This window comes from Chelonia mydas, chromosome 9, assembly GCF_015237465.2.
Source record: "Chelonia mydas isolate rCheMyd1 chromosome 9, rCheMyd1.pri.v2, whole genome shotgun sequence".
Classification (NCBI taxonomy): domain Eukaryota; kingdom Metazoa; phylum Chordata; order Testudines; family Cheloniidae; genus Chelonia; species Chelonia mydas.
The window spans coordinates 72,721,481-72,745,748 of record NC_057855.1 but is presented as its reverse complement, the minus strand read 5'-3'; the positions used below and the strand labels follow the sequence as shown (position 1 = coordinate 72,745,748).

The 24,268-nt window shown below is 40.0% G+C and overlaps 1 protein-coding gene across 1 annotated transcript in view; it reads left to right on the top strand.

Annotated features, from left to right (window-relative positions):
• ZNF711 (zinc finger protein 711) overlaps nucleotides 1-8,716 on the top strand; it is a 40,758-nt gene extending 32,042 nt beyond the window's left edge. Inside the window, 9 exon segments of the mRNA XM_043521642.1 lie at nucleotides 623-648; nucleotides 650-782; nucleotides 1,347-1,493; nucleotides 2,166-2,303; nucleotides 4,397-4,444; nucleotides 5,110-5,253; nucleotides 5,876-5,889; nucleotides 5,891-5,964; nucleotides 5,966-8,716. Of these exon segments, the coding sequence (XP_043377577.1) occupies nucleotides 623-648; nucleotides 650-782; nucleotides 1,347-1,493; nucleotides 2,166-2,303; nucleotides 4,397-4,444; nucleotides 5,110-5,253; nucleotides 5,876-5,889; nucleotides 5,891-5,964; nucleotides 5,966-7,052 (1,811 nt within the window). The 3' untranslated portion in view covers nucleotides 7,053-8,716.
• Nucleotides 8,717-24,268: the final 15,552 nt, after the last annotated feature.

Here is a 24,268-nt window from a genome sequence, read left to right as displayed (position 1 = left end):
TAAGAATAACAGCTGTTAGTTACTAGTAATAGATATTGTCAACAGTAGAGCATTTTGAAAATCTCAGAAGAATTAAAATAGCAGGTTCTGGGTTTGTTTTTTTTAATTATATTAGATATGTCTTATGTTTTTACTTTTTGATCCATCTATACCTTCTAGGCTTAATAGTTTACAATAGAATAAATATCAGGTACTTTTAATTACTTAATGAGGGTGCTCTCCTGTGTGATTCATTTTACAACCATGTTTGTCCTTCATTTACTAAGTTTTGATAATGAAATTGAGTACTGTACTTTACTAAAAATAGACTAAGATATAAAAGGAAAAGGAACCGTCTGTATAACTGCTTTTATAATAGTAAAAAGAAAAGGAGTAGCTGTGGCACCTTAGAGACTAACAAATTTATTGAGCATAAGCTTTGTTAGTCCTCTAAGGTGCCACAAGTACTCCTTTTCTTTTTGCAGATACAGACTAACACAGCTGCTACTCTGAAACCTTTTATAATAGTAGTTCCATTGGATCTTACATATTGAATATGTGAGGAAAACTTGCTAGAGATCACTTCTTGAGTCCTAACAAAATTTGTGCGTGAAACCTCACTGTCCTTTTTTTATTTTTACAGTGGATGATGTTGGAGAAAAATTAGACCCATATTGGAAGCACACCTTTAAAAATCAGCACTGAGGTTTCACACGATGATGTTTCTAAAGATGATGGATTTGGTTCAGAAGTTATAAAAGTGTATATATTTAAAGCTGAAGCTGAGGATGATGTGGAAATAGGTACGGTCTTACGTTCTGTTTATTGATTCAGGAGTTTGAAAATGTTAGTTTTGTGTTCTTTAATAAATCCACTGTTTTGCAGTATTGTGAAATAACATCTTTGTAGTGGTCTGCTGGTTATGTCACACAATTTAACTTCCTTCTCAAGGAAGAATCTCAAGTCTGTTTTTTGCCAGCACAATATTCAAAACACAGCATAAAATAGAAGCTTTGGGGTGACACATAATATTTCTGTTCATATTTAACACCCTACTAGCATGCAAAAACTGACACGGTTTATGGCTATGATACCCCCCGCGAATAGTACTATCCAACCATTCAGCCCTGATTTTTGTCAGTATACTAGTGAGAAAGGAGGGTTTTGTCTAATGTGCCACTGATGAGTAACAAATTTGAAATTTATAATAGCAAGAAAACATTTATTTCAAAGCATTTAATCGCGGTTTTACTAAATGGCTGTCTAAAACAGAAAAAAATACTGATAAAACATTTTTCTAATTTAATTCTCATGAGATGATATTCTAGATTATCTTGTTTACATTGACTGTGTTTTTCTTTTTTAAGGAGGAACAGAAATTGTCACAGAGAGTGACTTTCACAATGGACATTCTGTAGCTGGAGTAATTGAGCAGGGAGCTGTAGGCAGAATGCAGCGAGAAAAGATGGTTTACATGGCTGTTAAGGACTCTTCTCAGGAAGATGAAGATATTAGTAAGAATTCTTTTTTTAAAAAAAGTACATTTAAAAAATACCAGAAATGAAAACTGTATGCATAATATTGGTCACTTTCTAAAAGGAACTTTTTCATGTTTGTGAATGATTGCTCCCAGATTTATAGTAGTGGAAATCATACCTTGCCTTGCCCACAAATAAGAGTAGCCTATAGTTATTATAAAATACATATTGTGCCTATCATATACAAGCAGTTGATTATTTGTATTGAATTTAATGTGATCGTTGATTAAGTCAATAAGTAATTGATTTTTGCAACTTGCTAATTTTTCAGTTTGCCTAACAAACTACCATGCTAAAATCTTGTTTAGCTCATTTAAACAACTTTGTTATTGAAAGTGTCAAGACCCTTTTAGATCACTTTTTAAATTTTATTAAGTAGAGCAGTACTTATTCTGGCAAAGTGGCAAAGAACCATCAACAGTTACACACTTATAAGCTTCTTTTGGTCGATAGTTATTTTTTCTGTCTCAGGTCTAGCAATATATAAAACAATATAACCCTGTACAAGTATTTTGGGGAAGGAAGAGAATTGTGCAGTGGGTACCCCTACTAATCAGAATAATAATATGAAAATAAGCAAAGGAAAATTTAGGCTGTACATACAGTAAAATTAATTCAAGAATCACAACTTCTCCTCCTTAAATGTAGGTTGTGCTGAAATAGCAGATGAAGTTTATATGGAGGTCATTGTAGGTGAAGAGGAAGCAACATCACTTCCCGACACACAACTTGAAGACTCTGGTGTGAATAAAACTTTTGTTCCTGTTGCTTGGGCTGCTGCTTATGGTAGGATCCTAGATTCTTCTTTTCCTGGGAATGCCCTCCTCTTATTTTTCCCCTAACTTAGCTCCCAAATCTTTTAGAGCATGACTTTCCTACCTCTTAGCTCTGTCTAAGGAGAATTGTAAAGAGCTGTGTCTGTAGCCAGTCATTAACTTACAAGAGTCAGACATTGAAATATCAAAGTGATATTTCAGCGGCTGTGCATACTTTCTCCAGAATGCCCTCAGACTCTTGGAACTAAGGAATGAAGAAAAATGCTAGTCCCAAACTCTAGTGTTTTGTTCACTAGCCTGCCAGACAGCCCTTAAATTATTTTAATATCTATTTTTTCTTAATCATAATAAATACCTTGCTTAGTGTTGGGTTTTATATAAGGGAAAGCATTGTAGTTTGTAAGGTTTAGTTAAAGTTGTTCCAGGTACTAGTTCAGGGATGTCTAGCATGCAAATTTCCCTTGCATATCTTGAGGTCAGCTACTGAGCATTATAGAATCTTGCGTAAGCTAAAGGAATTTGTTTAAAATACATGAAGCTGGCTGGTGAAAGGTTCACACAAGTTTTATCTGAGAAAAGAAGAATGAGTGTGAGAAAATAAGCTTAGGGTTTGTCATGCAGACATCTTCCTCTCTCAGTCCTAGGCCATGTCTGCACTAGAGAGCTTAAGAGTGGCGCAGCTGTATCAGTGCAGCTGCACCGCTGTAAGTTCTCTAGTGTAGCCAATTTATGCGAATGGAAGAGAGGTCTCCTGTCAACGTAATTAATCCACCCCCAAGAAGTGGCGATAGCTATGTCGGCAGGAGAAGCTCTTCTCCAGACATAGCACTGTTTGCACTGTCTGTGTAACCAGTGTCGTGGAGATGGGGGGGTTATTCTCACCGCTGAGCAGCATAAGTTATACTGATATAAGTGGTAGTGTAGACATAGCCTTATACTGTATAATCAGACTCTTCACCCTCTGACGGAAAACAAATTGTGTGTTGGTTGTTTTTTTTTTTTTAAAGGTCTTAATAAGTTGATCTTCATCTTTCTCTGTGATGGGGATTGAATAGTATGAACATTTTATTAGGAAGTTTTAATGGTGCAAATTCTGTATATTCTATGAATATCATATATATTTACTATGCTGTAGGGTTTTAACTTGTAAATACATCAAATTTAAAGGAATATCCTCTCAGATCATCTCTGACTCATGAAAGAGAGAGTCAGTTGTTTAAGGACGGAGTTCTAAATGGAGTTGGCTGCAAAATGGAAGTCCCTTCCTGTGAAAAATGCAATTTTGAATTTTTTTCCATCCTGAATCAGGATGAAAAGTTAAAAATGATTTAAAAAAAAAGAAGTTGTGGGCAGGGATGAAAAATTCAAAATTTTTCTGCTTGCGAGCAGCTCGCTTGGAAGACTCTTGTTAATTTAACTTTCTCCCTGCAGGCTGAAAATGAAATTGATGAGTGTTCCAGGCAAGCAGCCAGAAGAGCCATCTCTTTGATTTTCCTCATGGAAAATCGATTTTTTGTGGAAAAATTTGAATGTTGTGAAAAGGGCATTTTCATCAGAAAATTAATCTGACAGAAAAGTCCTGGCCAGATATACTTCTAACCCCATTAGCTGTTCGACAAAAATGTGTTTGAACCACAGAGTCCAAAATCATAGGAAAAACTTTTTCAGTCCAGAATAAGAAAATGAGACTACTACTAAGATGTAGCCCATGTCATTCCATAGAGCTTCAGCGTTCTTTGTGCAAGTGCTGAATGACCACTGTATCAAGACATGGAAAAGTAGTCCAAAACTTGTCATGCACCAAGTTCTTGATAGGAAAGTAAGATATTTGGACTTGCTCTCTTGCAAAAGAGGATCGTGGAACTTGGTTATTTCGTACTAGGTGTTGTTTACAGTACCTAAGAATGAAAGCAAATTTGTAGAGGTATATGTACAGTATGGTCATTGTCTGGTTTGGCATCTCTGTAGAGAGCGGTCAGGATGGGGAAGACTCTGCAGTAAATAAAATTTGCTAGCTAGCTATTCTCTCACACAAGGAGTTTCAAACAATCATTGTCAAATACAATTTCAGTTTATGAATTAGTAAAATACTGTGTTCTATAGGAGATGAAAGACGACTGCCCAGAAGGTATGAAGACTGTCAAGCAGCAGGTGAGAACGTGTAATTATATTTGATACAAGAGCAAGAGATTCATTTGCTTTCATAATTTTTTGAAAAAACACAGTTGTATATCAGATTTTCCATTATGAAATTCATGACTCTCCCTTATTTCATGGAATATTGACAGATTCCTAATCCACAGCTTTCCTGATCAGTGAATGCCACCAAACTATTCAGAATGCATATGTGTAAGGGTTCCATACACTTGGAACTCATTTCTTCAAGGAATTTCAGTTACATAAACATTGTAGAAATAAGAACAATCCTATATACAACAGAAGCCCTCAGAAATGTACATCAGTATCTTTTAGTACAGTTTTGGGTAACCAGGGAAGGGAAAATGAGCTCACTGGGGAATAAAGGACTGCTAGGTTGAAGGAAAGAACAGGAATAATCGGCTGAATGTTAAGGGTTTGGGAGTGGAGGAAACAGAGTTCAGAATGAGTCCAAATTGAATTAAATTCTTATATAATGCCTTATCAATAACTATGGTAGATACTGACCCTTTGAAAAAAAAACTTGCCCATTCCTTTCTGCAGTGAACATTTATTTTTTAAGGTAATGTAAAGTGACTTGCTCCCATGTGATTCCAGTCATCTAGTCCCAAAGAAAAAACTTGCTTATAGTTTTTATGGTGTCTGATCTTTGTATTCAGGAAATAACTTGGATACACGATTAGAAAACAAAAATGGTAATGCAGCACAGTACCTGCAAATCTGTGATAGCATTAACACAAATAGAGCGCTTAAACAAAAAGCCAAGAAGAGGAGGAGGGGAGAAACCAGGCAGTGGCAAACAGGTAGAATATTTTTCATTGTTTATTGTATTGGTTTAATATGGAAAGATCCTTTTTCCTGCAACTAGTTAAAAGAAAACCAACAAAAAAAACCCCTACCACCACTGAAGTTGTGTAGTGCAACTGTTCTAAAACTGTTGTCCCTGGAGAATTTGCTGATGGTCCACAGATTGCTGGCTGGTACATCATGCTGACTCTCTTAATTTCCAGCTGGCAAATTGCATTAAAAGACATCTAATACATTTTTTTCTAATACTTATCCACATAAACAATTCCTGTAGTTGTCACGGGGATGTTACATGATCATGAATGGGAGGCGAGATATACACAATTGGGAATGGGAGAAAGGTTGATTAACAAGGCAATCTCTCCATTAATTTGTGGTCCATTCAGTAAACGAGTGTCACCAGTGCCCATGCATTGGGGTAGCAATGGGGTTTTATGCCTTGCTTCAGTCAACTCTTTTAACAGTATTTAAAATTTTAGATGTCTGGGATTTGGTTGTTTCAAGCTACTAAACTATTTGCTCTATGTGTGAAGTTCAAGTAAATGTTCTTGAGCAGTTCTTTTAATTCAGCACTTTTAACAGTTTTCTTCATAACATCTTCTGTTTGTTTGAAAACAGCTGTTATAATAGGTCCCTGACGGACAGCCCTTAACTGTTTACCCTTGTCACATATGTGGGAAAAAATTTAAATCCAGAGGATTCCTGAAAGGCATATGAAGAACCACCAGATCATATGATTAAGAAGAAATACCAGTGTACGGATTGTGACTTTACAACTAACAAAAAAGTAAGTTTCCACAACCATCTGGAAAGCCATAAACTTATAAATAAAGTTGACAAAACCCATGAGTTTACAGAATATACAAGGAGATACAGAGAGGCAAGCCCATTGAGTTCTAATAAACTGATATTGAGGGACAAGGAGCCTAAACTACACAAATGCAAATACTGTGACTATGAGACTGCAGAACAGGGACTGCTGAATAGACATCTGCTTGCAGTTCACAGCAAGAACTTTCCTCATGTTTGTGTTGAGTGTGGGAAAGGATTCCGTCATCCATCTGAGCTTAAAAAGCATATGAGGACCCACACAGGAGAAAAGCCATACCAGTGTCAGCACTGTGTCTTCAGATGTGCTGATCAGTCCAATCTAAAAACACACATAAAATCCAAACATGGGACTGATTTACCATTTAAATGTGAGCATTGTCCCCAGGCATTCACAGATGAAAAAGAACTTCAGCAGCACACAGAGTTATTTCAAGGACATAAGACTCATCAGTGTCCACATTGTGACCATAAGAGCACCAACTCAAGCGACCTGAAACGACACATTATTTCAGTTCACACGAAGGACTTTCCCCACAAATGTGAGGTATGTGAAAAAGGCTTCCATCGTCCATCTGAGCTCAAAAAGCATAGTGAAACCCACAAAGGTAAAAAGATACATCAGTGTAGGCACTGTGACTTTAAAACTTCAGATCCTTTTGTACTTAGTGGACATATCCTCTCAGTTCACACCAAGGACCTGCCTTTTAAATGTAAAAGGTGCAAGAGAGGATTTAGGCAGCAAAACGAACTTAAGAAGCACATGAAGACCCACAGTGGAAGAAAAGTGTATCAATGCCAGTATTGTGAATATAGCACTACGGATGCATCAGGCTTTAAACGACATGTAATATCAATACACACAAAAGACTATCCACACAGGTGTGAATACTGCAAAAAGGGATTCCGTAGACCATCAGAAAAAAATCAACATATAATGAGGCATCACAAAGAGGCCATAATGTAATATATGATGTTGAGAAGGAAGCAATTTAGAAACTGTGATATGCTAATTGGGGAAAAAAATCTCATGAACTGTTTCTCCTGGTTTCAAAGCTTGATATTAAATCATAACTTTACATTCTTTGTATTAAAAGTCTTAAAAGTATTAAGGTTGACAGGGATCTCATAGTCCTATGATTGTGGCTTATCAGAACCTAAAGAGCACTATAGAATGCAGAAAGATGGATGAATGTCTGAAAGGTTGCAGAAGGATTGCTGAATGTCTTCTATTTAATAGTATTATACATTGTTAAGCTATAGAAGAGAAAACGAAGATGATTGTGTTATCCATTTCATCAGTAACAGCATTTGTCTCCAATATGAAAACTGTTCAGTTGTGGTGGGGTTATTTACAAACTTTTTGTCAAAGCAACCAATTCTAACTTCTTATGCAGTTTTGAAAAGAATATAAGTCAATCACTTGGTCATTATGTTTTTAAATTGTGCCTGGAAAGTGAACTTCCAGAATTAGTCAAATTTTGGGGTTTCTCCCCCCTTTTTTTTAAAAAAAAAAAAAAATTTCATTGGGAAACCTTTTTGTTTCCTTCATTAGCCTAGGTTCAGTGAGTAATTTTTTAAAACTATTTTCAGAGCTGCCTAACCTCTTTTATGGCAGGATATGATGTTAAAAATATTGCATTATGTTATGAGCTCAAAGGTGGTGTTCCGGTGCTAGGGTTAAAAATATGTATGTATATAATTTCCCTTTTTTATCTGAAACTGCAGTTGAATGTTGTTCGGTATGGCACATGACAAATACCTTTGAATCTGTCATTTTTTTAAAAGGAAAAAATGAATGCAGCTGATAGTGTTGTCTCAACACTTTTTTTTTTCTTGCTACTTTAAGATCTTCTCTAAAAGGAGTATTAAAAAAGATTCAAAGAACACAATAGTTTTCTTGAATTAAAATACAAAATACTTAGAGGTTCTTTAGGGCAGTGTTTATAACAGGTATGGCTATTATAGTCCTACCTGCTAATATAAAATTTTCAGTATAGACATAAAATTGCACCTTTTAATCAATTCTTTAAAAATCTCTACCATACTATAAACATGCATTTTCAATCTGTAAGAAAGTATATATGCAGTATTTAACCAGAAAAATATGCTGCCACTCGAGTTTGGAGGTGGATCTTCAGTTTACAGTGTATACATTTAAAATATGCATCCCTTTAAACAATGCTTTGTGTTAGCATGCTGCAAATCAAATGGCGCTTAATATAACAAGCTGGTCTAGGGCTATTTAATGAAAAACCTGTTCAAAAATGTTATGCATATAATGTGTACTTTTTTACTTTTAGTTGCTTCATGTTTGCACAGAGCTGTTCACATGATAAATTGTAACTTTACTTCATGCTATATTGTGGCTTTGTGTTTCAGATAATGTTCATATTTTGTTTTTGCACCAGATGAGAATCAGTTCCTTGAGAATAAATTTTTTTTATATTTCTAAACTTCAGAAAGCTAAATTGGGAAATCTCTTAGAAAAATAAGTGTTTTATGTGGCTGTAAAAAATGATGTACACGCTGTAAAATAAGATTGTCACTGTTACGTGGGATTATTATTTCTAAATGTGTTACTCATCGTAATGAGCATACAATAAAATGCATCTCTTGCACTCCAAGGTTCTTTGGAGTCTTTGTTTCTCATTTATGCTGATTCTGGGAATGTTCTCCTTCACTGAAAGTGTGCCTAATATTTTAATTTCATCGTTCTTTTCAGCTTTGTATGAGTTTAATCATCTGGACTGCGGTAAGCCAATTAACTGACAAGTGTCTTTCAAACAGGCTACCACTTTTTTATTGTTCAGTTTAATTATTTTCATTGTGTAGTGTTAGCGCTAAAGCTGGGTGAAATTTTTTTGGCTAAAACTTTTTCGCCAAAAAATGCAGGTTCATATCAGCCAAAACATTTCACGACTTTGTGTTGACTGTGAGAAATTGTTTTGGTTGAAACTCCTCCCATAAGGCCTCCAAAAAATTTCTTAAAAAATAAAAATGTTTTGTTTTGACATTTAATTAATCAAACCATTTTAATTAATCAAACCATTTTCCTATTCAAAATTTCTTTTTGTTTATAAGTATTCAATTTTATTTTTCTTTAAAAACTCAGAAATTAAGTGTTTCATTTCATTTTGGGTCAAGCAAAACATTTTGCTCAGCCCCAAACAGTTTTTTTGTTTTTTTTCCCCAACTTTTATAGGTTCACCAACAATTGAGGGGGGGAGGGCGGGAATTTTTTTGGTTGGTCTGAAGTAAATTTGTTTTTAATTTTTTTGGATCAGCTAGTAAACCAACAGATCAGTTATTTGTGCAGCTCTAATTAGCAGTGAGACTTTGCAATAAATTTAATTCAGCATATTTACTAAAACTGTCAACAAATATGGAAAGTAATTGATGTTCCTTTGAGTTTCCTTGTTTGGATTCTGCAAAAACATAATTTTCCACACATTTTGGAAAAACCACAAGTAGATTTAAATTTTTCATAAGAATAAGAACAGTTCACAATTTAAAACACTAAACCCTTTTTTTTCTTATTTGAGTTTCCTCCCTCTAACTTCATGTTTTTTCAGTGGAATTATGTAAACTATAATCAAATATACAAAAATATATAATTGAATCAGAGTTTCCTGTGTGGAGATGTTTCAGAACAAAACAAAAGCCTTCAAGTAGTGGTATGCTGTAAATATTTTAAAGGGATTCCCACCAAAATTTTCCCCTTTGGCTTGTTACAAATTCAGTGTACCCTGTGGGCATGCACTCACAGATATAAGAGATGGGAATGTGTTTTCTTTTTCTTTCCCATTTAAACCAAATACCTTCTTGTAACCATTCACAAACTAATCTAAGTTAAAATCTAGTTAATTGAAAATGTTTATATTTTTTGTTCCTAAAAATTATACTGACTATATTGACACAGCATAGGTTTCCCTTGTACCGGGATTGAAGATCGACACCCACTAGACTGAAGATCAGAGCAATCTTGCCACTGTCCTGGTCTGACCTTCTCTTCTACCAGCAGATATCAGCGCTATCTCATCTAAAAGATGGACCACTCAGGTAACTTGGAGTGTCATTGAATTTATACAATATAAAACTTTACAAAGAGATTCAGTCCCATACAGGAACAATTTTTTGTAGCTAAAAATGCCACAAAATTAGTCTGGCATCCAAACAGGGCATTAGGGCTAGAAATAGCACTTATCCCCATAGAAAGAAATATTTCCACCCTCCCAGTGGAAGCCAGCACTTACATCTTGCATATAACTCTGGAAGGGCGTAAAATTCTGGATTTTAGCATTGTGACTTTTCATATACAGAAAAGGTATTTGAAGTCATTTTTAGAAGTTTTTGTGTCTCCCTCTAATCCTGTACAGTAGCACTGTTGGTAGCTAAAACATTTGGCTTTACAAACAGTGTCCTTTGGTGCACACCTGTGCCCATACTCTCAGTGCAACACATGAGGAGAGCAGAAGGGGTGGGGCAGACCAGCCACTTCTCCTGTTCCTCCTTACTGGTGCATGGCCTACATTGGAACCAAATCTGTACATATTTAACTTTTATCTTTAATGTAGCTAATGTAAATAATTTTAATAATATAAGTCATGTTTAATTAGATTTCCCACCCCAGAGAACCCTTCTGGCTCCCTTTATGGGAATTAGATTGTGCCCAGAACACTGGGCTTTTAAAATTGTCTCTTCATTCCCCGCTCGTTCTTGGTCAGAGACAGCCACCAGCACTGCTTTTTCTGCCTTAGGAAAGTGCATATGTTGAGCAGGTGAAATATTTGTCATTCCTTCCCTAGCCATGCCCAGCCTGTGCAGGACTTCTGGCTTAAAAACCATCTCATGGAAAAGGCTGTGAGACGCCAGGCAGACCCAGCCTGGGGGACCCTCTCCCTGCCCTGGTACGTTGGCCAGAGTCAGTGAGGTGCACTCCTACCACACGGCTGATTTAGGAGCAAGGGAAATCAAATCTCCAGAGTTCATCAGGAGAGCAAGAAATGTTCTCAGAAACACAAGAGCAGATCCCCCTGTAAGTCCACTCCAAAGAGGACAGATTCCACCATGTCCAGGTAGTACAAGCCTCCATGCGCAGCTCCTAAAGATTTAGAATGTCCTAAGTCACAGAACCATGATAAAAAGAGGGCTTTATCGGAACCAGACTCTGCACCATCAGTAACAATGGCAGCAATACCACCTAGGCTGAAAGACCAAGAACTGCTGGGCTATGGGATAAGTCCATCTCCCATCCTGTCTATTAGCTGCAGCTTTGGTCCGACAGAACTGTTGACACTGCTGATTGAAGTGGATCTGGCCTTTTTGTCATTGAGGAAATGAATCATCATTGCCTCCTCCAACAGAGATGTTCACACAGGCAATCAAGAGCTTCATGGAACCAACCTCTACCCAGTCACCACCCCTTGGGATTGGTGATACCCCATGCCTTGGGGCTTCCATGATGCACCTTTGATCCATCCTACTGGGGCCAGTGGGCCCCATACATGATACCCATGGTTGGTGGGATCTAATAAGGAATCATTCCACTCCTCCCTTCCAAGAGAGCAGCCAGACCTTATATAAGACTACAAGCTAGATCCACTGGTTCCACCAGTACTGGCAAGGCTATCCTTATTTCCCAATGAAGCAGTTACCCCAGCTTTGCCATCCCCTCCAGATTATTACAAGCAATTTCAAAAGCTGCTACGCTGGGTGGTGGAGAAGCTCCTAATCTCCCTTATCAAGGTCCAGGATACACAACGCAAGCTCCTAAACATCCTGCAACTCACAGGGTTCAGCCCGATAGGACTCCCGATGAATGATGCCACTCCAGAACCAGTAAGAGCCATATGCCATAGACTGGGAACATGCGCCCCTACCCCAGAGGGCTGAGGGGTGTTACTTTGTCCTGGTTAAGGGAGTGGAGTTTCTATTTACCACACCAAATTCCCTGGTTGTTAAGGCTGCCACAGAAAGATCTAGGCAGCAATATCCAAGAGCCAACCCCCTCAAGGAAGCCAAGCATCTGGATGTGCTGGTGAGGGAAGGTATTAACATCTAGTAGCCTCCAGTTCAAAATATATAATGATCAAGTGATTTTGGCTAAGTATGATTTTCTGAATTATTCAAAGTTCTTAGATTTAAGGGCAAATTACTTCAGCAAGACGGGTTCTATTTCAGGCCCTTATTGATGAAAGCAAGTTGGGGCCAGAACTGCATGACAATTTACTGCTGATGCAATGGACGCTGTATCAAGGGCAACACTGACATGGTTACGCTTAAGGTTTCTCAGGGAGGTGCAGAATGTAATGGGGGACTTGCCCTTTAAAAAGAACAACCTTTTCAACTAAAAGACTTCTGAGTCTTTGCATTCACTAAAGGACTCCAGGGCAGCCCTCGCTCCCTGGGAAAATAAACACCAGCTCCAAAGAGGAAATACCACAACATCCCTACAAACCCAGGCCTATACCTCAACTATTTTACCATCAGCAATCCTATGAACTGTCTCATAAAGGACAGTAGGTACAAAAGCCATAATACCCTGCACCTTACACATTAACCACATGAACCTGGATTCACCCCCTGCCAAAGATACTTTTGATGGGATGCTCAGGAGTTGCAAAGCATTGTTAATGACATCTCCACCCAATCCTCAAATATCCTTTGGTGGTTGTCTAGCACTCTCTTTCCCACAATTGAAGTGCAATAACAGTGGACAAGTGAGTGCTGGAAATCATCCATTCTAGCTATGCCATCGAGTTTCTTTCCCTTCCCAATCCCTATTCAGGGACCTTTCTCACAAGGAGATCCTCTACGAGGAGGTGTAGAATCTCTCTTGCAATGGGGAATGTTGAGTGGGTGCCTCTTCATCATTAAAGAAAAGGGTTCTATTAAAAATATTTCCATATGGTTATGCTGGCATCAATACCATTCCTGGAAAAGAACACATGGTTCACAGCTCCTAATATGAAAGATGCGTACTTTCACTTGGGCATTCACCCTGCTCACAGAAGATGCCTCAGGTTTATGGTGGGTCATGACCACTGTCAATACAGGAGGCTTCCATTCGGTCTAGCAACTGCACCTAAGGTCTTCACAAAAGTTTCTAGTAGTAGCAGCCCAGTTCAGATGAAGCTTCTTCACTGTCTTTAGATGACTGGCTTCTCATTGGCAGGACACATGTAGAAGCCCTCACATCAACATTTTAGCTGCTTCAGCTTCTATCATCCCTAGGAGTCTGTGAATTTGGAAAAGTCTATCTTGACCCCAGTGCAGACTATAGAATTTATAAAAGAAACCTTTTGACTCAGTCAAGGCAAGATCTTATGTCTCAATAGAGAGATTTCAGACCATAGTGACCAGCCTGCTAGACCTGGTTATTTGCATTAGTTGGGATTTACCTTTCTGTTTTGGGGCACATGGTGCTGTGTGCTTATGTGACACTGTTCACCAGACTCCACCTCTGTTGCCTGGACGTTTGGCTCCAAAAAGTATATATAGACCAAGCAAACCTGGTATGAACACCATAATGACAATCCCTACCAGGGTGAGGACCTCAGTAGCTTGGGGGAAAGATCCAGGCCAAGTGTGTGTGGCTGTTCCTTTCTTATCCCACACACCTGACCACATGATAATTATGGGTGCCTCCCTGACAGACTGCGGAACCCACATGGATAGTCACACAGCACAGAGCAGTTGGACTCTTTGAGATACCAGAATGCACATCAATTTTCCAGAACTCCGGGCAATTCAAGATGCTTGCAGAGCTTCTGCTTCATTCGTTCAGTTTCACTGTTTACTTGTAATGTGAGATGTTACAACTGTATTCTGCATAAATAAACCAGGAGAAATGAGGTCCATCCCCCTGTGTATAGAAGCGGTCATCTTATGGAACTGGTGTATCAAGAATGATATCACACTATTGTCAGTGTACCTTCTAGGAATCCAGAATTCGCTGGCAGACAGGCAGCAGGCATTTCATCATCAATCACAATGAGTTACACAACTCAGTATTGAACAGCATTTTCACTCAGTGGGAGCCCACCACTTGGCACCTCTTTGCCTCGACAAACAGGAAATGCAACATGTAATGCTTCAGGGGAGCTCAAGGAAAGTACTCCAGAGGCAAAGCTCCCCTACTACATTGGTCAGATCGCTTGAACTATGCCTTCCATCTCATCCCACTATTACCTCGGGTTCTGTGGAAGATTCAAAGACGGCGCACAAGCCATTCTCATTGCCCCTGGGTGACCAAGGCAGTTCTGGTTTCCAAGGCTCCTACAAATGTCATCCTGTCCACCAATCAGCCTTTGGTCCTTCCTGAATCTCTAGACCTAGAAGAATGGCAGGGTCAAGCACCCAAACCCCGAGGCACTTACCTCACGGTTTGAATTTGAAAGGACATCAAGCCTAGAATCTTCCTGCTCTGAAGCCACAGAGAACATTCTTAATAATAGCAGAAAGGACTCCACCAGAAGATGTTACCTAGCCAATTAAAATTTTTTCTTTATCTGGGCCTAGCAAAATCATATATCTTCAGAGACCATGGATATTCTTGCTCTTTTAGATTACCTTCTTACTCTCAAGGGGACGGGTTTTCCCTTAGCTTGCTATGGGCTCACCTGGTGGCAATCAGTGCATCATCTGCCATTGATGGTTATATGATCTTTACTCAACCAGTTTTAAGAGACAGATTCTTGAAAGGCCTGATCAGACCCTGTCAACCAATAAAGGAACCAAACCTGCACTTAGGACCTTTACTTTCAGTACTCACTAAGTCAACCTTTCTAACTGCTAGCTATGTGGTCTGCATCTTACCTGTCAATGAAAGTTGCCTGCCTTGTTACCATCACCTTGGTCAGAAATGTGAGTATACTCGAAAAAACTTGCAATGACTACACCCAAACTTCACTCCTACGATAGTTTCAGAATTTAACCAGTCAGTTCACTTACCTGTTGTTGGTTTTTTTCCAAATCTCCATCCCTCTGACAAGGAGAGGAGACGACATTCCCTTGATGAGGATTGGCATTTTATCTGCTAAGAATGAAACCCATCAGAAGTGCCCTAGACTGTTTGTTGCCAGAGCAGAATGAGTGTGAGGTCAGGTTACATTTTCTCAGAGGATCTCTGAGTGGCTCTCTAGCTGGATCCTACTCTATCAGTTGGGCACACACTACAAAGGCACAAGGGGCTTCAGTGGCATCACTTCAAGAGGTACTCCTGCTTGATATTTGGGCAGCTACGTGATGTTCTAGCCACATAGTCATGAGACATTATTCTTTGGTCCAAGCCTTTTCTGCTGACACATCATCTGGGCAGCAGTTCTACAAGCAGCCATACCACCTGCAACCTCACTCCATCGTCCTCTCTGAGTACTGCTTGTCAGTGGAATACACGCAAGGACAAGCACTTGAAGAAGAAAGGAAAGTTACTTACCTTATTGCAGCTAGAGTTCTTCTTTGAGTGCTTGTTCATGTCCATTCCAGTCAGGCACGTGCATGGTAGCCAGAAGATTTTCCCATAGCAGCATCCATCGGTTCGGCCTGAGCGCCCCCTGGAGTCGCTCCTTTATGGCGCTCAATATAGAGCCCTGCCGACCCACCACCCCTCAGTTCCTTCTTACCGCCAATGACAGTTAGCTGGAACTTCCCTGTGCTCTTGTCTCAGCAAGTGCATTTAGCAGTCTATATACATAATTTTCATTAGCTCTGCGGTGTTAATTAAATAGTTAGTAGCCCTTAGTTTCCTTTGGAATGGGGGGGTTCCCCTACTACGCTCTTTCAACGCCAGGGCATGCCGGGGTCTCCGGGCTTCAAAGTCTGCGGCAAGTGAATGCCGAGAAGCGATCCTCACACTTTGTGTTTGATGTGTTAAGGAGAGGCCGAGCCGGGAGCTGCACCTCCCTTCGACTCCAGAGGCATTCGTGGCAGCCCAAGAACTGCTCCATCTCACAGCACGGTTCTCCCCTGCTAGATGGGGCTGGCACCGGTTGCTCCCTGTGCACCTTCAAGGGGAAAGCCCGCCATGGTGCCCTGCCGATCTCCAACCCCAGCGTGCCACTCCCCAGCACCTGAACAGACCCAGCAGCCACACCGGTCCCCAAGCCCTTGGCGCGAACGGTCAGCACCTAGAAATACCGCTCCCCATGGTCCTCTTTTTCAGACACGTCGGAGTCGGACTCCTATCGGTCTCATAGGAGTAGGAGCAGACAGTCCGCATCAACGCGGGACCAGCACCCTTACCCGGCACCATGGCCCATGCAGTGGCAACCCCTTGCGCAACTGCCCTTTTGGACTCCCTGGGCTTTTCATCAAACCCAAGGTCAGAATCAAGGGTCGCATTGCAGGGTGATGTTGGTGGCCTCGGCCCTGTTCGTATCCCCTCCAGCACGCTTGGCATCAGCAGGATCAGGAGTATCCCCATTGCCACCCGACACCTCCATCCCAACACCTCCGGCACCAGTACAGCCCGCACCAGCCCCAGTTGTTTCAGTTCTGACGTCTCCAACAGGCAAGTCCTCCTGGGCAGTAGAAAGCCCTCCACCAGGGCTATTTACCTTGCTAAGTGGAAGAGATTTTCAATCTGGTCGGTGCAGCATCATCCATCCCCGACACTTGCCTCTCGGCCACTTATATTAGACTATCTCCTCCATCTTAAGCAGCAGGGGCTGACCATGTTGTCATTAAGTGTTCACTTGGCCACCGTCTCTGCCTTTCATCCAGGTGCAGAAGGCTGCTCAGTCGTTGCCTACCCTATGGTCAGCCGTTTCCTTAAAGGGCTCAACAGGCTATACCTGCATGTCCGGCAGCCTGTTCCCCTTCGGACCTCAATCTGGTCCTTTCCAGACTCATGGCACCGCCCTATGAACCTTTGGCGACATGCTCCTGCTCCATCTCTCATACAAGGTGGCATTTCTGGTAGCGATAACCTCAGCCAGGAGGATGTCTGAGCACAAGGCCCTGACTTCAGATCCCCCTTACACTGTTTTCCATAGGGACAAGGTCCAGCTGAGACCTCGCCCAGCTTTCCTTCTGAAAGTTGTCTCCCAGTTTCACGTCAGCCAGGACATCTTCTTGGTATTCTATCCTAAACCACATGCAAATGGCTGGGAGCAAAGACTTCAACAGCATTCCTGGCACAGGTTCCCACCCAGGAAATCTGCAGAGCAGCGACATGGTCCTCCATTCGCTCTTTCACCACACACTATGCAATCGCCCAGCAGGCCAGAGACAATGCAACCTTTGGAAGAGTGGTGCTCCAATCTGTGGACGACTCCGACCCCACCTCCTGAATTTGAGCTTGTGAGTCACCTGATCGAAATGGACATGAACAAGCACTCGAAGAAAAAACGGTTACTCACCTTCTTGTAACTATTCTTCTTCGAGATGTGTTGTTCATGTCCATTCCACTACCCACCCTCCTACACCTCTGTCGGAGTAGCCAGCAAGAAGGAATTGAGGGGGTGGCGGGTCGTCAGGGCTATATATTGAGCACCATAAAGGCGCGACTCCCAGGGGGCGCTCAGGCTGACCTGATGGATGCTGCTATGGGAAACTCTTCCAGCTACCGTGCATGTGCGCGTGCGCATGCCTGTTTGGAATGGACATGAACAACACATCTTGAAGAACAACAGTTACGAGAAGGTGAATTACTGTTTTTTCTTCGAGATGTGCAGGCCTTATCTGTATTTCACTACCTGCTCTCCTTCCCCACTGCTTCGCATAATGACTAGATTTGCGGTAGAGAAGGAACTGGAGAGGTGATCAGTCTGCCCCATCCCACCCCTTGTACCCTCCATATGGAGCATGAGGAGAGCAGGGACACAGGTGCAGACCAACTACTTTTAAGAATTCTCCAGTCTTAGGTCAGTGGAGCGCAGGAATACCCACAGTGGAATACAGATAGGGACCGGACATCTTGAAGTACTCCAGTTACAACAGGGCAAGTCACTTCCCTTTTCCATTATAACCCTAATTTTGACTCTGTTCCTGAGGGGGTTGGGACTCTTCATATGTACTCTTAATCAAGAGGAAAAATTTGGGGGCAAAAATTTGAAATCAATCTGACAAGCAAATTTTGAATCATGACCCCCTGAAAAATGGAAATGATTTGGGGCTGGGGTGCGGGGAGGAATTGACTCTAGGTCTTATATTAGTCTGTCATTCTGAGGCTGTGTAGTCCAAGGAAAAGTATAGCAGGTATATTCCATAATAAAATGTTTTTGTTAAAGACTGTTGGTGAGACCCAAAAAAGATATGTGATGTTTAGAATATATCTCTGGTCAAAGGAGAGCCAGAGGATTGATGATTGACAGGATCCAGTCACAGCTTTTGCAAGTTGTTTCTTGACTAATTTGACATCAAGAAGGGACTAGCTGGATAGTTCGAGGGGCTGAAGGTGGTGGAAGTTTTTTCACAACTAGCCTGTTGAGGTAAGGGCCCGGGTCCTCAAAGGCATTAGGTGTTTTATTTCTTTTGGGAATGGGAGTTAGGTATCTAAATAACTTTGAGGATCTAGGCCAAGATGTCTTGCTCACTAGCCATCACTCCTCAAAGGGCCTGAAAACTTTCTGCAATCGGGGAATTCTGTCCTGTCTCATGCTGAGAGCACCAGACTCAGCTGAATGAAATGGTTGTAGTGGATGTACTTTTAAAGGGGGAATTTTACCACCTTTTGATAATTAGTTGGCCCTAATTAGGGTGTTTTTAAGTATTGGCTACTTTGGAGCAAGGCTATCCAACTGGATGGAACAGTGATTTGCCCCACTATGTTCAGTGTTGTGTAAATTGTTGAAATTAAAGTTAATTTCTTAAATCTTTTAAAAGTTATTTTACCAGGTGTAGTAGTATATATTTTAAGTATATTTTAAGCCTTTAACATTATTTTATTAGGTATTCTATGTATGTACAGGTTCAGCTGCAGCTATTATTTGATCAATATCCTATGTCCTAAACAATCTTTTCTGGCCTGAATACAGTTCTTCCTAAATATTTATTTATGCTTTATAATATCCTCTCCTGTATAATCTAGGCTCCCACTATTTGTAGATGGGATAAAAAACTGCAGTTGAGAAGCAAAGTAACTAAATTAAAGTTATATCTAATTATTATTTATTTAACAGGGAGAATTCAAAGGAAGGAACAGAGCTTATGTCCTGGGATTCTGAGGTGAGATTCCATATACAGTATACTGATGCTCAGTTGTCTTAACTATAAGATTATTACAACTAAAAAGGGAGTCACCAATCTTGTCCTATTGTCTTATGATTAAGTGAACAACATAGTTTTTTCTTTAACTATTGAAGTGTGTTTATATGAGAGAGAGAGACAGAGCACAAGAGCAAGCTGAAATAGTCAAAATAGAGCTGCAAAAGTGTTGAGTATAGTTCCTGGGTTCCTCACTAGAAAGGAATGGGTGCAGTCTGCTGATTAGCTAGAGGTATAAGAAAGTATTTCTTTTTGTGTGACTTAAATACTTTTGCAAAAATAAAATATGAAGTATCTAAAAACTGTCAAAATGTGATGAAGCAAATAGCTTGCAATCTAACAGGCTCTTATGTTCTCAGTGCCTCAAATTTCTACTTTCGAGTAGAACAGTGATCGAGTAGAACTCCTAGTAGGAGATGTTAAAATGCTATGTTAAAGTAAATAAACAAAACCTATGTATCAAAACTGTCAAAAGTAGGCAATGGTTTATTACTTTAGCAGAAACATTACATAGCTAATAAAACTTTCAATTGTTTAAATTTCTGCACAGATTGTAACGTTCACTTGCAAATATACACTCCGTGATTCATAATGTATGTGGCCATTTTGCCACAGTGAGCATATCATTAATTGCATTTAACACAGTGCAGTTTAAAAATACCAAAAACAGATTATTGATCTTTATCTAAACATTGACACAATTACAATAACTAATTTAGGGTTTTGTATAGTCAGTGTCATCTACCAAAAATTAGATTTAAAATATGGGATTATGATGAACAGAAACATTGAGAGGACAGATATTCTGTTCATCAGTTTAGAGAGCTGAGTTTTGCATCTCAAGCTAATCCCCAAATCTCTTTATTTTAAATGTCTTGCAATTTCAGCACTTTCTTCATGTGTTAAAGTTTAAAAAAATAAAGCATAACACCATTTTTTGTAGTGGGAAACCATTCAGTCCTTCATATATTATATACAAGCAATTTTCCCCTTGGCAGATCAACATTAAAGAACCCTCAGCGATCATCCTTAGTTATTCTGTCATTCTCCCAGTGGCAGCTGGGCTAGCGGTGGGGTCTGTCAGTAATACTTGCTGCAGAAGTAGTAAGTCTGGAGCAGGTAACCACTTGGGTTATTCTGGGGGAGTGTAGCCAGACTATTTTATGAATATGCTTGTCAGGGTTCCCTTCCCACTCTGAACTCTGGGGTACAGATGTGGGGACCTGCATGAAAGACCCCCGAAGCTTATTTCTACCAGCTTAGGTTAAAACTTCCCCAAGGCACAAATCCTTTCTTTGTCCTTGGACAGTATTGCTGCCACCACCAAGTGATTTAGACAAACATCCAGGGAAAAGGACCACTTGGAATTCCTATTTCCCTAAAATATCCCTCCAAACCCCTTCACCCCCTTTCCTGGAGAGGCTTTAGAATAATATACCAATCAATAGGTTAACCAAGTGAGCACAGACCAGACCATTGGGCTTTTAGGACACTAAAAATCAATCAGGTTCTTAAAAGAAGAACTTTATTATAAAGAAAAAAGTAAAAGAAGCACCTCTGTAAAATCAGGATGCAAGGTAATTTTACAGGGTAATAAAAAGATTTAAAACACAGAGGATTCCCCTCTCTCAACTTCAAAGTTACAAAAAACAGGCATAAACCTCCCTCTTAGCATAGGGAAAATTCACAAGCTAAAGCAAAAGATAATTAAGCGCATTTTCTTGCTATTACTTACCATTTTTGTAATCTTTTAGATGCTTATTTCAGGTACGGTTTTAGGAGATGTTTTTTTCCTGCCCTGGTCCCTCTCTGTCCCGGAGAGAACAACAAAGAGAACACAAACAAAAACCTCCCCCCACAGATTTGAAAGGATCTTCTTCCCTTATTGGTCTTTTTGGTCAGGTGCCAGCTAGGTTATTTGAGCTTCTTAACCCCTTACAGGTAAAGGAGGGATTTTATGCTACCCTTAGCTGTATGGTTATGACAGTGCTTTACAAGATAAGTTTTAATTTCATCATCTAGATGTACTTTTACATTTAGTCCTACCGTTTATTTTCTACATATCCCCATAATAAGATGCATAAACGGTGCCAAACATTGTATGATCTGCAGTACTGCATATAGACTGTAATGGGATATCTGCATCAAATAAATTGGCCTGATGGCAGAAAGTATGCTATACAGCATATCTTCAGAAAAGTAAAACATGTTTCATAATAGCTTAAATGAAATACGAAGTGGCAGGACAAATTTCTAGTTACAGAAAATGAAATCAGAACTAGAATTTAACAAATAATGAACACTCCATATAAATTGCATTGTGACTAGGTAGCAATGAAGAGAAAGTTCTAAAACTGTTTTTGTTAAAGCCAACAAAATTTTAAAACCTGGTTAATGAACACATTTTTCAGCAAGAGAGCTTACCTCAGGAGGAAGTGGTTCTCAATGTTATCAGATCATTTTATTTGCAAATTGAATTCCTACTGACTATGAAATGCAAATATTTAGAATGGGGTGGTGGGCTGGTAGAGTAAGTGCTGACTGTGATACTCCTTTGTGTGTGGGCTCTCATATGAGGCAAGGGTGGTGGATGGAGGAATTAAGGTGTGGTGCTTAGACCGTGGGTGGAGGAAGCTTCTCCTGAGATGATGGCTTGGTGACCCTACTTTCTCCTATTTCTAGGTTAATTTTTTAAAAGTTGGGGCATTGCTTTCCCTGTACCTGTTGGTGGCTGATTGATTCCTGGCTGTGCCTGAAAAAAGGAAATCGGTTTAGAAGCAGGCTTGTGCAACTCTATCCGACCGATAAATGTGTTACCTAGATTCTTTGTCCTCACAGTATTCTGATCAATATACAGGGTGTGGTCAGATTTCAATCATATGAGAAACCAAGCTACTGAACGTTGCATTGCTTTAAAAAACAAACAAACTAATACCAAAAATAAGGGTTTGGAGCATGTCCACTTTAGCTGAACAGCTTTTTAGAAACCAGGAGACGATTCTTATTTTAATGTGAGCAAGTTAATATTGTCATCTGACCTCCCAGGCTCACAGCCCACTTCCCTCACCTCCACAGGCAGACTCTGTCATTGCCCAACTCTGGCCAGCAGAGCACACAGTGCTGCTGCTCTCCCAGCGCTACCCTCCACCAGCTCCCTGCCATCTGGCTGTGAATGGACACGGGAGCAGCTTCTGTCTCCTCCGAGTTGCTTTTTGGATGCGCAGACATTCTCACGGAGCAGCGAAGGGAGGGGACCCCCAACCCCAGTAGAGCAGGGACAGAGGGAGACAGGCACAGACCTGGGGGAGGGTGGGAAGTAAATGGAAGGACCACTTGGAGAGAGTAGGAAGGAGCCAGGAGAGAATAGGCTCCCAGGGTGGGTGGGAATCCTGCAGATTAAGGGAACAGAGTGGGATTCTGGAGGGAAGACAGGGACTGCTGGAGTTGAGCTAGGAGGATGGGGGTTCGGGGTGGGGCATGGTAGGGCTACAAAAGAAAAATTAGCTCTGAAGATAAAGGAACAAGCAGAAAGAAAACACGGAAGAGAGAAAAGAGAAAAATCCAAGAGCTCAGTTTCTCTTTAAATTCATTTATGGAAATGTTTCAGAGTAACAGACGTGTTAGTCTGTATTCGCAAAAAGAAAAGGAGGACTTGTGGCACCTTAGAGACTAACCAATTTATTTGAGCATGAGCTTTTGTGAGCTACAGCTCACTTCATCGGATGCTCAAATAAATTGGTTAGTCTCTAAGGTGCCACAAGTACTCATTTATGGAAATGAAGATGCCAAAGTATTCCAGAAATTACATGGACAGATTGCTTCTGTAGGATGAGATGGGGGCATTGGCAGACCAAGTTGTGAATAGGGGTGAACAGAACAACCCCACAGTTCACTGTATGGAAAGGAAATAAACTGCTCTTGTTTGCTGCTTATTTTTACTCTGCTGATTGTGGGCATTCTGGATATTTGTACGTAACCTTTGTGTACTACTGGAGAGTTTTGTTGTTTTTGCTGGGGTTAGTGTGCACACTTATTGCTTGTCCAAAAAAATGGTCAGCTGTTCGACTTAGTCCAGAATTCCAAGTAAGTACCAGGTGGGGCGTTCACTATTTTGGGCATAAACGTTTTGCTATAAATTGTTTTAAAATGCAGGATCCATGTTGTTACTCCTAATAGAAGTACTATTCATTAAACATCTTTATCTTTCAAGAAACAAAAATAGGGAAGATTAAGCTTTTTTTAAAAAAACACAAAAAGGAGTTGTGAACAGTTTGACTAGCAAGGGAACATGGATAATGTGCAATCCAGGCATGTCAAAAAGTTCTTGGTGATATACAGTATTTATGCTTTCTGCTAATTCAAGAATTGCAGATGGTATTCTTAACAAACTGTCAGTGAGTATCACACAACAAATATGGTGATGTTTTTCTAAGCAAATTTGATATGACGCTATCCAAAGTAGCACACTGTGTAAAGTGAGCTCTGCTGTAAAGCTGTACTCTGTCCTGTGTCATACACTAAAGTGATGCAAGTGTTATTGGCCACATATATGCAGCTTATATGCCTGTTAATATGATGTTTGCCCATGCAAGAAAGGAAACTTATAAATGTGCAGATGGGGTTGCTTTAAAATGTCAGACTTTTTTATTGCACTTCATTGATTAACTGATGTAAATTTAAAAGCTACAGGCACATAAAAAATAAGTGATTTATGTTTATATCATAGGTTTTATAGGCGGTTAACTATATTCAGAGAACTTTAATATTACATGATAAATGAAATGTCGAATACTATAATCAAAGGTGGAAAGAGTCACAGTAGAAAAGACAAAAGTCCATATTCCCATTTCCCATGCTCATGGTAGTTGAACAATGGCTTGAGTACTTCCTACACCTTTTACTGTTAACAATATTGGCATATGGCCAATACACAACCAAGTTTTATGTCTGAATAGAAGACGCTCCTCATAAATA